Consider the following 17984-nt stretch of genomic DNA (forward strand, 5'->3'; position numbering starts at 1 on the left):
TAACGGGAAATAAACAAATGACGGGTCCTTAAAGGGTGGGTCTACCAGCTGTACAGGCACGTAGCCAGGTGTACCAGCTGGAATAGAGAATTTTATAGAAACTAAAGCCCTGCTTAAAATTGAAAATCATTATTTATATTTTTTCACATTAAAACGCTGGGACGATCCTTTACGTAGGTTTACAATAGTCCAGAAACCAAAATTGTGGTTGCAAGCCGCAGCAGAAATATTTCTTGAAGCAGATAATCGGAAATCGGATTTCACGGTCATAACATTGTACTATTAATAGGTTACTAATACCTAAATATTGGGAAAACCGATAACGGAACCAAAGGGATGGAGAGATTTTGACATCTTGATATCGAACGGTTTTTAATATTCACGTTATTTAAAGGAACTTCCGACTACCAAAACTATGATCTAGGTAGGTTGCAAATGTAGCACGTGACCAGGTAACCAGGTAACCTGGCAACTAGATCTGTTAGAAGTATCTGGCGATTGCAAGACAGACTAAGTTGTCCCCAAAAATAAAAATAATTAAGTTTTCCTACCGTAATATAGCTAGTAAAGGGTTCAGGAATTTCCACTCTTTCCGTCACCACATCCTCAGATATCTCGGTTATGATGTGCTCTGCTTGGGAGACAGCTTCTTTACTTCCGGTCATTCCTAGTACTCCTCCGTCATCTGGTAATACAGTGTGTTACAGTGTGTGTTACAATGTGTTACACAATACACAATACACATACAGTGTGTTACAGTGTGTGTTACAGTGTGTTACAGTGTGTTACACATACTGATAATACAGACTGTTAAGACGTGTTAATAGGATATATTTCTACTGGTTGGAAACCCGACCTAGGGACGGATCTCTTAAAGCGAAGATGGTCTTATTAAAAAGGTAAACAAGACATATCAGAGCATTTATGTACAAAATCGTAACGAAGAGAAACATCAACAGAAAACCAATTGTTATCGAACTAAAGTTGACTACCAGCCAGTTTGAGTTCCACAAAGTTCTTCTCCTGAAAGCGAACTATTTTAGCCTCATCTTGATCAAATACAAAATCAGTTATCAGCTTCTCCAACACCAGTTCCTCTGCAAATAGATTTGATTATTAGTAGTAGTAACCATAGTAACCAGTAGTAACCAGTAGTAACCAGTCTTATATTATTTGATTATTATCATCTGTCACTTGAGTGTTAATTTCTATTAAATAGAATCTGGTGTCTAGTGTTGTATAGTTCAAATAGAAGTTATACGATAATTTTATACGGGCCAAATTCCATAAATTTGTAAAATTAGAATAAGTTCAGTAAATATAATAATAAATCAAACTTTTTAAATCACTAAGATTAGCTGAAAACGTACTGTAAACAGGTTTAATAATAATAAATCACTAAGCTCTAAGATAAGCTGAAAACGTACTGTAAACAGGTTTAATAATAATAAATCACTAAAATAAGCTGAAAACGTACTGTAAACAGGTTTAATAATAATAAATCACTAAAATAAGCTGAAAACGTACTGTAAACAGGTTTAATAATAATAAATCACTAAGATAAGCTGAAAACGTACTGTAAACAGGTTTAAGATATATAATAAATCACTAAGATAAGCTGAAAACGTACTGTAAACAGGTTTAAGATATATAATAAATCACTAAGATAAGCTGAAAACGTACTGTAAACAGGTTTAAGATATATAATAAATCACTAAGATAAGCTGAAAACGTACTGTAAACAGGTTTAAGATATATAATAAATCACTAAGATAAGCTGAAAACGTACTGTAAACAGGTTTAAGATATATAATAAATCACTAAGATAAGCTGAAAACGTACTGTAAACAGGTTTAAGATATATAATAAATCACTAAGATAAGCTGAAAACGTACTGTAAACAGGTTTAAGATATATAATAAATCACCAAAATAAGCTGAAAACGTACTGTAAACAGGTTTAATAATAATAAATCACTAAGATTAGCTGAAAACGTACTGTAAACAGGTTTAATAATAATAAATCACTAAGATTAGCTGAAAACGTACTGTAAACAGGTTTAAGATATATAATAAATCACTAAGATAAGCTGAAAACGTACTGTAAACAGGTTTAAATTATATAATAAATCACTAAGATTAGCTGAAAACGTACTGTAAACAGGTTTAATAATAATAAATCACTAAAATAAGCTGAAAACGTACTGTAAACAGGTTTAAATTATATAATAAATCACTAAGATAAGCTGAAAACGTACTGTAAACAGGTTTAATAATAATAAATCACTAAGATTAGCTGAAAACGTACTGTAAACAGGTTTAATAATAATAAATCACTAAGATAAGCTGATAACGTACTGTAAACAGGTTTAAGATATATAATAAATCACCAAAATAAGCTGAAAACGTACTGTAAACAGGTTTAATAATAATAAATCACTAAGATTAGCTGAAAACGTACTGTAAACAGGTTTAATAATAATAAATCACTAAGATTAGCTGAAAACGTACTGTAAACAGGTTTAAGATATATAATAAATCACTAAGATAAGCTGAAAACGTACTGTAAACAGGTTTAAATTATATAATAAATCACTAAGATAAGCTGAAAACGTACTGTAAACAGGTTTAAGATATATAATAAATCACTAAGATAAGCTGAAAACGTACTGTAAACAGGTTTAAGATATATAATAAATCACTAAGATAAGCTGAAAACGTACTGTAAACAGGTTTAAGATATATAATAAATCACTAAGATAAGCTGAAAACGTACTGTAAACAGGTTTAAGATATATAATAAATCACTAAGATAAGCTGAAAACGTACTGTAAACAGGTTTAAGATATATAATAAATCACTAAGATAAGCTGAAAACGTACTGTAAACAGGTTTAAGATATATAATAAATCACCAAAATAAGCTGAAAACGTACTGTAAACAGGTTTAATAATAATAAATCACTAAGATTAGCTGAAAACGTACTGTAAACAGGTTTAATAATAATAAATCACTAAGATTAGCTGAAAACGTACTGTAAACAGGTTTAAGATATATAATAAATCACTAAGATAAGCTGAAAACGTACTGTAAACAGGTTTAAATTATATAATAAATCACTAAGATTAGCTGAAAACGTACTGTAAACAGGTTTAATAATAATAAATCACTAAGATAAGCTGAAAACGTACTGTAAACAGGTTTAAGATATATAATAAATCACTAAGATAAGCTGAAAACGTACTGTAAACAGGTTTAAGATATATAATAAATCACCAAAATAAGCTGAAAACGTACTGTAAACAGGTTTAATAATAATAAATCACTAAGATTAGCTGAAAACGTACTGTAAACAGGTTTAATAATAATAAATCACTAAGATTAGCTGAAAACGTACTGTAAACAGGTTTAAGATATATAATAAATCACTAAGATAAGCTGAAAACGTACTGTAAACAGGTTTAAATTATATAATAAATCACTAAGATTAGCTGAAAACGTACTGTAAACAGGTTTAATAATAATAAATCACTAAAATAAGCTGAAAACGTACTGTAAACAGGTTTAAATTATATAATAAATCACTAAGATAAGCTGAAAACGTACTGTAAACAGGTTTAATAATAATAAATCACTAAGATTAGCTGAAAACGTACTGTAAACAGGTTTAATAATAATAAATCACTAAGATAAGCTGATAACGTACTGTAAACAGGTTTAAGATCCACTGCTTCCTGTATGAACCCAGATAACCGGTAGTAACAAAGACTAAGGTTCTGTTGGCGTGTAGGACACTGTTTAGCGTGTATAGTTAACGAGTCTCCGTCCAGTTCTAGCAGCACTGGGATATCTCGGAATACTGGGAATAGGGACATGTTATTTTGGGAGCATGTCTATAGAAGCTTCTAGAACTGCGAACATTTTCCTGTACAAAGTATTCAACACACTAGAACGATCTAGAGGTAAACAGCAAACTTTACAATGGAATTTACAAAGAAATTCGTAATATTTAACTTACTTTTGGGCAGTCTCCAATGCTCGTAAGTTTTAGGATGCAGGTCACTGAGTTTCATGTTCTGGTTAGCGGACACCAGGTCCCGGAAGTACAGTTCCGTGTCTGGGTCCAGGTCCAGGTTCTTAATATCAACACGGACAGAGACCTCACGTGATAAGGGGTGTTTTATAGAGGGGGCTGCATACACGTAGTTAGTAGTGTACTGCCTGGGTAGGGTTACACAGGGTTACACAGGATTACACAGGATTACACAGGATTACACAGGATTACACAGGATTACACAGGATTACACAGGGGTTACACAGGATTACACAGGATTACACAGGATTACACAGGATTACACAGGATTACACAGGGTTACACAGGATTACACAGGATTACACAGGATTACACAGGATTACACAGGATTACACAGGGGTTACACAGGGTTACACAGGATTACACAGGATTACACAGGGTTACACAGGATTACACAGGATTAAAATTAAATAATAGCTCAACGATCGTGAACCGTCATAACTTCATAATTGTTTACAGATTTGGGTATTTTAATGTTGGCATGGGGATATATTTTCAATTTAATGTTTTAATTTTCAAAAATAGTAAAAGGATTATTTGTATCACATCAACACGCTGAGTCTTGAAAGTTTCAATATTTGTTTCATACTCAATAACGGGGGGGGGGGGGGGGGGGGGGGGGGGAGAAATAACCAATGGTATTATTATGATCTCACCTCAGACATTTGGTCGGTAAAAAAAACCGAACAAATATTTTTTACCTAAATTAAAAAGTTGGCCCGTTTTGGCCCCTTGCCCAGATTTTATGGGGGGATGATGGCCCCCTACCCCCCCCCCCCCCCCCCCCCGGTTCCTACACCCCTGTATTTCATGATCTCACCTCAGACAATGGGTCGGCTTGTCGGGGGGCGGATTGCACAATTTCTTCAGTTCAGCAGTGTGCAGTTGTATCATGGGCGGTGTTAGGTGGAGGAAATTGTTGATCTTTGCAGCTTCTTCGTTACCTGTCCAGTAAGAGTTATTAGCTATTTTATTTTATTTTATATATATATATATTTTTTAAATTTTGTACAAGTTTCCATTCACGGGATAGCCAGTTACCTGGCAACGCCCGCTCATGATGCTTCTCCAAGCTCACAAAAGTGCCAGGAAGATATTCATGTATTTCTGCACGAGGAGCCCATCACAGCTACCACAATTAATTTTGTTTCCAAGGCCTAGGCAGGTTACCATTTTGTACAATTAGTTATTAATTATCATGCCAAGTAATGTACTGAGTAAGTCGTATTTAACATCGGTTCAAACAGAGGTATTTATAAAGGAGCACTATACAGAGCACTATACAGAGCACTATACTATCGACTCTGCCCTGCTCACTAATCATTAATTACCAACACAGGTAGCTTATAAAACAGTGCGTGTGATCATCTGTCGTATCATTTATTCAAATTATTTTTTCCCGATCCATGACTCAAAGTGCCGAAGGCACAAAAGAGTCAAGGACAAGGGTTAGCGAACGAGGTTTTTTTTTTGTATATGGTAGCTTTCGTCCGAGCCTGCGTGCGAGTGTGCGTACGTGTCGCCCACGTGTCTGCCTGCGCAAAGTTATTTTGCGCGAAAATCTGAATTAAACAATTGTTTGCGCGCGGTGCTGAAATGTTCAAGTACATTGTTAATTTCACCATGTACGCATCCCGCTAGGGACTAATTGATAGCATAGTATTATTATTTTGGGTTAGTATTACTATTTTGCACAGATCCGTGTCAGGTTGCATAAACAATAAACATATGGTTACATAGAAATATACACGATTTTCAAATTAAATATGGAATTAAATCAACTGGGCGGCGCTCGGCCTGTCACTCCGCCATATCTGCATGCTTATAAACAGTAAAGACTGGGGTCCCCAGGAATATGATCAAATACTCAAACACGGATCGGGAAATTGAGCGGCCATCCACAAAAGAAAAGCGGCCGCATTTCTTGTTCACTATGTTTTTAATAAATAAATCATGATATGCAAGTTTTAATTTTAAAGTTTTTGGTTTAAAGAAAAAGAATAAGCGATACAGGTTACATCATAATTTTCAACTTTCTTTTTTTTGCTTATATTAAACAAAATTATATTGTTATGTATCCTATGATTTCGTAAATATAGGCCGGTGTTCCCAAACAAACAAGCAGTTAAACAGCTTAAAAGGATAATGATAACTACTGCTTAGGAGTAGTTTCACTTGTCCTACCTAGTCTCTACTATCGGATATTATCCCTGGAATCATTATCTTATTATGAGACTGATAAACAGCGAACCTCTCAGGATCTCAGCTTAAAAAGAGTACCGGGGAAAAAAGCAAGAATGAAGAAAATCAAAACGAGCAGTAGAGTTATTGTATATATATATATTATTCGGTAGTTACAAATTAAAAACAGTGGCACGAAAGTCTACAATAGTCTTGGTTAACTTGGCTTTCAAAACAAAACACTCGATATAGTAAGGGGAAAAGTGGTCGATTTAAGGGTTCCGTTGGATTTGAATGTTCACAAGGATTTCTCAGCTAATTGGATAATTACCAATTAGTTAATCACCAAAAAAAGTGAAAAGTTTTTATTGGCTCAAAATGATTGAAATCGTTTGAAACACGGAGAAAAGTATTTTCAAGAAAAACTTCAAAAATTTTTCACTCAAAATATTTTTTCGAGACTTGGAAAAAAAGTTTGAAAATTTGAAAATATTTTTTTTCGCCAAAAGTGATCGAATTGCATGAAACGTGGATAAAAATGCCTTGCAGAAAAACTTCGAAGATTTTTAGATTGGGGAATACTAAAATCATCAATATTTGAAGTTGGAGTAAATCTCGACATATTTTAGTAATTAGGAATAGCTTAGCGGAAAGGGCTGAACCTGAAAAAGGTTAACCACACAATGTTAGAGTTTCATAACTAATTACAATACAGCTTTATCAAATTCCACATAAAGAAACAGCACAAAAGGACCATTTAAGATCGAACCGATTTTACCTGCTGTACTATCATTTTATTGATTTCAATGATCAAAACCTCTGTACCGTCAATCTTTCCAATCTAGACCGGGTATCTGAATGTACCGGACCTCTTATTTACCTGTATAAATAGATCCAGTTGTGCAAGAAATGATTTCTCACAGGGGTTTCTTTTAACTGTTCACTTTTTGTCACTCTCGCAAGAGGCCTGGTATTATAGGGGGGTATATGAAGCGAGTGTTAATATACCTTCCATCATCCACTGTGGCTTTTTTGTATTGTGAATTCGCATGCCGCTTCGTTTGCTATGCAAGATACCTCAAATAACCCCCATATGTCATTGCCAGGGTCGGGATAGAGCTGGAGATAGCATTGAAAAGTTGCTAGAAATAGCTAGATTTAGAGTAAACTGGTGGTAGCTGGGTGGTGCTAGCATGGATGTAGCAGAACGTAGCTACACGGGGTTTCATTGGAGTTGGTTATTTTAATGGCCAAAGAGTGCCGGAGCTAAGTTACTTAAAATTGCAGTTGAGGGGCAGTGCAAACCACGGTGGAGTCAGGGACACAGAGCTACAGTGCAGGGGTACTGCAAAAGAACAGTGCAAGTGATACAGTCTGCAACAGTAAAACGCCGAAGAAGGAGATAAGATTGTGGCTGCAGAGGAGGAGAGGAGCTGGAACCTGATTGTGTTTGGGTTGTAAGAAGAGGAGGAAGAAGAGTTTCCTGCTCTGGTAACTACATTTTTGGAAGAGGTGGGGCGAGAACTTATTTCCAAGCGACAAGGCCAAGGGTGGGCTGGAAGCAACCAAGTACAGCTATCCGACCTATCAAGATCACCGTCCTGAGCTTAATAGCCTTTCATCAGCTCTGTGTCCCTGACTCCACCGTGCTTTACACTGCCCCTCAACTGCAATCTTAAGTAACTTTAGTTCCGGCACTCTTTGGCCATTAAAATAACCAACTCCAATGAAACCCTGTGTAGCTACGTTCTGCTACATCCATGCTAGCACCACCCAGCTACCACCAGTTTACTCTAAATCTAGCTATTTCTAGCAACTTTTCAATGCTATCTCCAGCTCTATCCCGACCCTGGCAATGACATATGGGGGTTATTTGAGGTATCTTGCATAGCAAACGAAGCGGCATGCGAATTCACAATACAAAAAAGCCACAGTGGATGATGGAAGGTATATTATTATTAACACTCGCTTCATATACCCCCCTATAATACCAGGCCTCTTGCGAGAGTGACACAAAGTGAACAGTTAAAAGAAACCCCTGTGAGAAATTTCTTGCACAACTGGATCTATTTATACAGGTAAATAAGAGGTCCGGTACATTCAGATACCCGGTCTAGATTGGAAAGATTGACGGTACAGAGGTTTTGATCATTGAAATCAATAAAATGATAGTACAGCAGGTAAAATCGGTTCAATCTTAAATGTTCCTTTTGTGCTGTTTCTTTATGTGGAATTTGATAAAGCTGTATTGTAATTAGTTATGAAATTCTAACATTGTGTGGTTAACCTTTTTCAGGTTCAGCCCTTTCCGCTAAGCTATTCCTAATTACTAAAATATGTCGAGATTTACTCCAACTTCAAATATTGATGATTTTAGTATTCCCCAATCTAAAAATCTTCGAAGTTTTTCTGCAAAGGCATTTTATCCACGTTTCATGCAATTCGATCACTTTTGGCGGAAAAAAAATATTTTCAAATTTTCAAACTTTTTTTCCAAGTCTCGAAAAAATATTTTGAGTGAAAAATTTTTGAAGTTTTTCTTGAAAATACTTTTCTCCGTGTTTCAAACGATTTCAATCATTTTGAGCCAATAAAAAATTTTCACTTTTTTTGGTGATTAACTAATTGGTAATTATCCAATTAGCTGATTGTCCAATGTAAAAAATATTCGTACAAAAGTTTTACTCCTTGATAAGATAAACATTCTAGGTTAATTTGCAGCCTTCTACGACGTTCACAACTAAAGATATTTGGCAAACCAGAAAGGTGGTACAAAGGTGGTAAAAAGTGGTAAAAGTGGTGTTTCTGTTGAGATACAAAATTGGCAACAAGTCTAATTATATCCGTAGGGGTCCTTACTACCATATTCCCTTGAGAAATCCTTGTGAACATTCAAATCCAACGGAATGCCACTTTTCCCCTTACTAATAGTCGATTCACAACTATACTTTTAAAGGTCCTTGTAACGCGACGAAATCACATGATAGGAGATGTGCTTGTGTTACCATGGTAACACTGCTAGTTACCATGGTAACACTGCTAGTTACCATGGTAACACTGCTAGTTACCATGGTAACACTGCTAGTTACAATAGTAACACTGCTAGTTACCATGGTAACACTGCTAGTTACCATGGTAACACTGCTAGTTACCATGGTAACACCCCACTAGAACCGTGAGACACAAGATGGGAAATGTCTCAAGCACCCTCACATCTGATTTCACAGTTTGATTTGTCTCTGTTTCAGTAACATCTCCTTCTTCTTCTTCTACTGCAGTAACTGGGAGGCACGGTAACACATTGTCACTCCCCGAGTATACTAGCACCTGTTCCGTGCTAATGTTGTTTCCCCTGACCTCCGTGCTAATGCTGTTTCCCCTGACCACGAAACCATCATCACATCTAATAGTGACACGAGTACCGGGCAGAAAGAAAGGCAAGTTGTCAGGGTTCAGAACAGTCCCATTTGGTACGAACAGGCTTTCTTGAGAGCGAGCCTTTTCACGTCCTACCATGAAAGATACCACCGGTAATTTAGTTTCATGCTGATTATAGAAAGGAATTGAATCAGACTCATTTCCCTCCTTTATGTTGCCAAAGAGCTCGAATTTTCTAGTGTACCCTTTGTGATTCCTCAGAGAAAACCGCTGCAGCAAACTCTTCCGACAGTGACGCAGAACCACTTTGGTGGTCTCCACGTCAAATTCAAGGCACCAGTTAGCATTGCTCCGAGAGAGGATGCGAAACTCGTCCGACCAATCCATCTTGTGGAAATGCCAGCGGCCCTGAGATGGACAGTTAGTCCACTGTAGACTGTGTTCCTGCTTGTCTTTCCCCACTTTATACCCAACTTTCATGCAGTTCTGGGTGACCTGGCTAACGATCTCAATTCCTGATTTTGCATTTCCTTCTAGACCCAGTTGAAGGAGGTTCAGTCTCTCTCGGGACTGGTCCAAAAGGCAGGTCTTCTTAGCCAGAGCCACCCTTCCACAATACTCAACATCACTGTGCTTGCTGATCATTAGCAAGCAGGAGCTCTGATCCAGGAAGTAAGTGAGAGCTTTGCATTGGTGGGATGCCAAACAGTACTCGAAACACTCGCTAAGACTTCTGACAGTGAACCCTGTGCCCTTGCAGTCCGGCCCCTGGTCGTGCTCTACACAATCCTCCTCCAGTGGGGGGCGGGGAGAGGAGATGGGAGGGGTGTGGGTCGGTTTATCTGCCCTCCACACTTCTGTGTTGCTAGCATGGAGTGTTGTTACCATGGAGAGGGTTAACAGGAGAAATTTAATCATCTGAGGGGTTTATACTTGTTATTTCAAGCAAACCAGTCAATTAATATATATATATATACACACTCCATCGTAGACACCTCAGGTCCATTTTAAACATCAAATGGCCTAAAGGTATGATAAGCAACAAAGCATTGTATGAACGGTGCAAAGTTGAAAAGTTATCCAAGCGTATTGAACACCAGCGGTGGAAGATGTTTGGACACATTCTCAGAAGTATGGAGAACACCCCAGCCCAAACGGCTCTCTCTTTTGCAATTGAATCAGATAATTTATTCATTGGTAGATTGGGGAGACCTAGAATGAACTTGTTATCGGTTTTAAGAAGTGATTTAAGTAGTAGAAATTTGCAAATGGACAACTTGCATGAATTGAACGAAATTAGAGATATAGCTGCATGCAACAGATGTTGGGAAAATCTTTTTCAAGGGTACAGTTTACCGCATTAAGGTATTTTTAAGAATCATTTTTGTCGGTAAGATCCTGTTTTATAATAATAATAATATATATCTTTATAGCGACAAGACATTCAGATGAAGGATCAAAAAATGGGCGATAAGTTAGACAAAAGACAAATCAAGCGGTCCAGCCTCAAGCTTGCGAAAGAAACAACGAAGTCAATTCTATCTTGATTCTCTGAGCTTTTATTACTATAGTTTGAGTCCTGGAAGTCTTTATTTTCTTGCTGTCGTGCCGTGAGCAAATAATTTGCAAAGAAAGATGACAAACAAAAATATAAATATTCATGAGAAATTCAGGTGAGTAAGCGAACTTGAAAAGTTGTCGCACTAGGCAGACAATGGGTGGATTGCAATAATCAAGGCTTGTGACAGACCTTTGCACATCCAATCTCAACTATCCTTCCGGTTCGTAAATTCTAGATAATAGTACAGTCAAGAAGAAAAATACATGATAAATATTTTTTCTTTTCAAGTTACCATGGTAACTAGTAGTGTTACTAGGGTAACGAGCGGACTGGAGCAGTGTTACTAGAGTAACAAGAAGTGTTACTAGGGTAACAAGTAGTGTTACCGTGGTAACTAGTAGTGTTACTAGGGTAACAAGTAGTGTTACCGTGGTAACTAGTAGTGTTACTAGAGTAACAAGAAGTGTTACTAGGGTAACAAGTAGTGTTACCGTGGTAACTAGTAGTGTTACTAGGGTAACAAGTAGTGTTACCGTGGTAACTAGTAGTGTTACTAGGGTAACAAGTAGTGTTACCGTGGTAACTAGTAGTGTTACTAGGGTAACAAGTAGTGTTACCGTGGTAACTAGTAGTGTTACTAGGGTAACAAGTAGTGTTACCGTGGTAACTAGTAGTGTTACTAGGGTAACAAGTAGTGTTACCGTGGTAACTAGTAGTGTTACTAGGGTAACAAGTAGTGTTACCGTGGTAACTAGTAGTGTTACTAGGGTAACAAGTAGTGTTACCGTGGTAACTAGTAGTGTTACTAGGGTAACAAGTAGTGTTACCGTGGTAACTAGTAGTGTTACTAGAGTAACAAGAAGTGTTACTAGGGTAACAAGTAGTGTTACCGTGGTAACTAGTAGTGTTACTAGGGTAACAAGTAGTGTTACCGTGGTAACTAGTAGTGTTACTAGGGTAACAAGTAGTGTTACCGTGGTAACTAGTAGTGTTACTAGGGTAACAAGTAGTGTTACCGTGGTAACTAGTAGTGTTACTAGGGTAACAAGTAGTGTTACCGTGGTAACTAGTAGTGTTACTAGGGTAACAAGTAGTGTTACCGTGGTAACTAGTAGTGTTACTAGGGTAACAAGTAGTGTTACCGTGGTAACTAGTAGTGTTACTAGGGTAACAAGTAGTGTTACCGTGGTAACTAGTAGTGTTACTAGGGTAACAAGTAGTGTTACCGTGGTAACTAGTAGTGTTACTAGGGTAACAAGTAGTGTTACCGTGGTAACTAGTAGTGTTACTAGGGTAACAAGCGGACCGGAGCAGTGTTACTAGGGTAACAAGTAGTGTTACTAGGGTAACAAGTAGTATTACCCGACCACAGAAACAAGTTCGTCACTCTACTGAACAAAAGATTAAGCTTAAATTTAACGGTCAAACAATCTACAATTCCACACAACTAGATTTTATTAATGTTATTACGATAAGATAAAACGTGAAAGAAACATAACTTAGGGGCTGAAAAAGTAACCAGACGGTAGGAAAATAAGTAATGTTTGGTACACGTACTCTAACTTACGACACCTAATAAGTTCGACAAGAACTGCGACTGAGTGAAATGGTGACTTTCATAGCTTGGATGGCTGACTTGATGGCTGTGACTGACTCATGTTCCATAGACAGTTTTTGGGTTTTCCAAATAGTTTCTGATTATTCTGATTTGCGACAAATGATATTGCACTGTTAGGATAAACGACGTTTCAAAGTAACAACTTCTTATTCATGCTGACAAAATTGGTAAATATGTGAGAAAACTGTCTCATAAAATTTTATTGATCAAAAATGGCTAAACGACAACAAATTGTTCAAATACTCGACTAAAATTAGAATCAAAATCTATATATATACACCACTACTCGATCTACTATTCAATAAACTTAAAACATCCACTAAACAGCAAGTACGTGATTGTGATCGTGTGATGGAATGACATGTACAGTGATAACAGATGATAAGATGTAAGTGATAACAGATGATAAGGTAAAAGATACAATACATGTGAGATGGTTTATACACAATGTGAGTGAGATTATAGTGAGTGGTTACTGATTGTGAGCGAGATGTGAAAAAACATTAAAAATTACTACTGCTAGAAAACTGAAACTGTATGCAATAAAAAGGGAATGAAACTAAAATATCTAAAATTCTTCAGTACTAGCTATGATAAAACGTTTAATAGTATCCAGTTCTTCTCTCTTGTTAATTGTAGGGTTCAGATTAATAATAAACATCGCTTCGAAAATCTTTCTTCTGACAGTATTGGGCTCAATTCTTAAAATATCTACTTCTAAACTGGGATTTAACCCCTCATGACAGCTCGAATAATGTATGGCAAAAGCTTGACTAACATTAGAAGGGGTAGCAGGGTAGGTAGCGTAACGTAAGTGTTCTCCTACACGAGCATGTACTTTCCTACTGGTTTCTCCAACGTACAGCTGGTCACATAATTTACACTTAATCTTATATACAACATTCTTCACTTCACAATCTTTATTACAAACTATCAAAGGACAAATTTTACATGAATTAATACTGCACACACGTTTATCATACGGTCTGTTACTACATAAAATATTTCTCAATTTCGAAGTAGGTTTAAAGTTTACTTTAATAGGTAAATTGTTCTGCTTTACATAATTTCTAATCTTATTGCTAGTACTGTCCGAAATAAAATCTAAATTAAGAACTGTCCTGGAATCATCCTCAACACTCTGACGCCTGTTAGAATTACTACTGTTACAATAACGTCTTGGGTTCTGGTACCCGTTTTTCTGTAATAGATCATCAAGGAGTCTGAGAGAGTGCTCCTTTTCCGCTGGGCCAGATGAGATACGGCAAGCCTCGCTATATAGGTTCTTCACTGTATTAATCTTAACAGACTCAGGATGGCAAGAGTTGTTGTGCAGGGTAATATCCTTTTGTTGCGGCTTGCGGTACAATCTGCTGGTTAATTTACCGTTTGGCTCGATCCGGACCTCAGTGTTCAGGAAGGGGATAAAATCGTCCTGTTGTTCTGGAAAGTCGACCTCCCACTTCAACTTTTTGTCCGGATCTTGGTCTGCAATCTGTTGAACCAGAGCAAGGGCTTCTTCTTTCGTCTCTGCAGTACTGGCAGCATCATCTATGTAGCGTTTGTAGAAGTTCGATAAGTATACCGATAGGTAGTGTCGATCGGTGTAGATAGAGTTCTTCTCGAACTTGTACACTCTAATGATGGCACAGAAGGGCCCTGGCCTCAAACCCATGAACAGACCATCCTGCTGTAGCCAGAGAGTCCTGTTATACACAAAGAAAGAGTTGGTAAGGATGTGTAGTAGGATCTCATGAATGTCTGTCAGGCTGAGTCCCATCAGGTCCAAACTGTCTCGGTGCTCTGTAGCTAGCTCAATGACATCGTCTATACAGCCCTGTACGTTTATGTTAGTGTATAAAGCTGAAATATCCGCGGCAAAGAACTTTCTCCTGGCAAGCTGTTCCTGAGAGATCTGGCGGAGCATCTCTATGTGCTGGATTAAATTACTCAGGTGACTAGGCACCTCATTAAGGAGAGGTTTAAGAATGGTCGTCACTAGCCAACTAAGTCTCTCTGTAGGTGAGTCCACGCAGCTGATGATGGGTCTAACCTTAACCTGCTCAAGAGGGATCGTCGAGCGGAAGCTCTCCGGAGGGTTCTTGTGGGTCTTGATTTGGACGTACATGACTGGGAGGCTGACATGGTCAGGAACTCTGATCCGTAGTTTGTAGTCGTCGTCAAGGTTCCGCTGTGATGAGATCTTCTTCCACAGGTTATTCGACTCCTTCACCAGGTTCTCCGTCTTCTTCTTGATGAGCTGTGTGAGCTGTTGAGAGGTGGGTTCCGCTACTGAGACAGTTTTACCGTTGATTTTTCTCGTGGGAAGCACACGCTGGTACACAGCTGTCTCCTGGAGGTGATTCTCTGTTAGATGCCGATGTGTGTCCTTAGTTGTCACCACAAACTCACCGCACTTGTCTGATACCGACACGTGTAACGTCCTGTCTGTCAGAAGGGAGCGTAAACCATCTTTCTGAAAACGAGTGAGGTTATCCTGTGGGTTGGTGTTAGTCACGAGGTCCTGTACAAAGCGGTTAAACTGTGCCAGCTTGTCCTCTAAAACCGGGTGAGTGGGGTCAGGTGTACTGGTGAATGGTGAGGGAAAGGGACACAATCTCCTCACTTTGCTGGAACTCGACTCCTCGGTGGGCTCAATCGGGGCACTAACTTCCGCACTAGTGTCTGAGTTGGCACGTTGAGTGATAGCGTGTTTGTGTCTGATCTTAAACACACACTGAGCGATATCAACGGCAACTTTATCCTTGAATGACTGGTCAATTCGCGGAGACACGGCGAAGTTAGGTCCGAGAGCTAAAACTGACTTCTGCTGCTCGGAGACACTGTCGATGTTGAGAGTAGTGACTCTGTCGTCAGCAGGTTGAGTAGTGGATGTTCCATAGTATTGTGACACGTGTGACACGTGACCCACGAGTAAGATCACAGCAGTCGCCATGACAACACGTGACATTGAACAGTCTTTGTATCATGTTTATCATACTTATGTTTTATCATTGTCTCATTTCTTTTCTTCATTTCTTTGCTTCAAAGTAACAAAAATATTCTCTTTGTAAAGTTTCAAGTTTTAAAATGGGTTTGCAAAGTTTGCAACAACTTTACCACATACATAATATAGAAAACAACGGGAGGGGGGGGGGGGTCCCGCACATACATATGACCCTAATACATGTTAACTAGGTTACTAGGTTACTAAGTTACTAGGTTACTAAGAGATGACCCTAATACATGGTAACTAATCTATATTATATCTTATATTCTACATCCGGTACGGCTCTGCACACATGATATCTCTCTCTGCCATGAAACATGGCTAACCGTTTAAACTATGATATAAAACCTAAACCTAAACTAAAACTCGACTGGGCTCTCCTGTGTCACCAAACTAGACCAATAAGCAATTTTAGATTATTATATTTTTCTATATTTGTATAATAAGTATATTGACGTAGTGGATGGTTGAGGGGGTTTCAAGCACAGGTCACTCTCAAATCTTAAAGATAAGTAGTGGCCTTCAGCACTTGAAACCTCTTCAAACTTCCCCTGATTTATTTATTATTGATATTGTTTGATTGTGCCGTAAAAATAAATATTTGTTTTATTAAATATTTGTTTTATTATATAATACAACGCACCACGCACACGTTCATGGTACAGATACATCACCGAAAAACGATTTTCGGTTTCACGAATAAAGCAAAAGTATAGGTGCAACAAACTGAAAAATGCCATAATCATAAATTTAAAAATGAAGGACCAAGAATGAAGAGAAGTCAAGAAATTGAACTGCAGTAGAGAAGTTTTTCCGTCAGTTTATGAATATCTGTATGTTAGGAAAGGGGCTATATGGAGCACGGTATAAATTATTATGACACTTTTTGTTATGATGACTATCGTACAATTTATATCATATTATACAATATCTACAGCATCTCCTCAATATATAAAATATCACACATAAAATAAAATATCATTTCTAGGCGATATTAGTCTTTCATTTGGTCAATAAGAGAAAGAATCACCCAAATATACATCGGTTGTTAGGGGACAGATTGTGGTTGCTATGGTGGCCATCGTATTAGAACTACCAGCACATTTTAACAGAACCTTTAATAGCACCCTTACCCTCACCACCCGGCACCCTTACCTCTACCACTCCGCACCCTTAACCTGACAACCCGGCACCCTTACCCCCACCACCCGGCACCCTTACCCTCACCACCGTTAAATATGGCGAGGGTAAGGGTGGTGAGACTCCTTACCCTTGCCGGCACCCTTACCCTTACCAGGCCACCCTTAACCTCACCACCCGGCACCCTTACCCTTACCAGGCCACCCTGAACCTCACCACCCTTACCCTAACCACCCGGCACCCTCACCACCCGGCACCCTTACCCCCACCACCCGGCACCCTTAACCTCACCACCCGGTACCCTTACCCTCACCACCCGGCAACCTCACCCCCACCACCCGGTACCCTTAACCTCACCACCCGGCATCCTTACCCTAACCACCCGGTACCCTCACCACCCGGTACCCTTACCCTCACCACCCGGTACCCTTACCCTCACCACCCATCACCCCTACCCTGGCCCTCACCACCCGGCACCCTTACCCCCACCACCCGGCACCCTTACCCTAACCACCCGGTACCCTCACCACCCGGTACCCTTACCCTAACCACCCGGTACCCTCACCACCCGGTACCCTTACCCTCACCACCCGGTACCCTTACCCTCACCACCCGGTACCCTTACCCTCACCACCCGGCAACCTCACCACCCGGTACCCTTACCCTCACCACCCGGTACCCTCACCACCCGGTACCCTTACCCTCACCACCCGGTACCCTCACCACCCGGTACCCTTACCCTCACCACCGGCACCCTTACCCTCACCACCCGGTACCCTCACCACCCGGTACCCTTACCCTCACCACCCGGTACCCTCACCACCCGGTACCCTTACCCTCACCACCCGGTACCCTTACCCCCACCACCCGGCACCCTTACCCTCACCACCCCGCACCCTTATCCTCACCACCCGGCACCCTTAACCTCACCAACTGGCACCCTTAACCTCACCACCCGGCACCCTTACCACCCGGCACCCTTAACCTCACCAACTGGCACCCTT

The 17984-nt window shown here is 39.1% G+C and overlaps 1 protein-coding gene across 1 annotated transcript in view; it reads right to left on the bottom strand.

The window, feature by feature from the left end:
• LOC134817806 (uncharacterized) overlaps positions 1 to 17984 on the bottom strand; it is a 50799-nt gene that overhangs the window by 19309 nt on the left and 13506 nt on the right. The window contains exons 5-9 of the mRNA XM_063827143.1: positions 4913 to 5036; positions 4018 to 4220; positions 3706 to 3858; positions 993 to 1097; positions 552 to 685 (exon numbers count right to left, since the gene is read on the bottom strand). Of these exons, the coding sequence (XP_063683213.1) occupies positions 552 to 685; positions 993 to 1097; positions 3706 to 3858; positions 4018 to 4220; positions 4913 to 5036 (719 nt within the window). The remainder of the gene's footprint in view (positions 1 to 551; positions 686 to 992; positions 1098 to 3705; positions 3859 to 4017; positions 4221 to 4912; positions 5037 to 17984) is intronic.

The sequence above is a fragment of the Bolinopsis microptera genome, chromosome 7, assembly GCF_026151205.1.
Source record: "Bolinopsis microptera isolate Bmic1 chromosome 7, MBARI_Bmic_1.0, whole genome shotgun sequence".
NCBI lineage: Eukaryota > Metazoa > Ctenophora > Tentaculata > Lobata > Bolinopsidae > Bolinopsis > Bolinopsis microptera.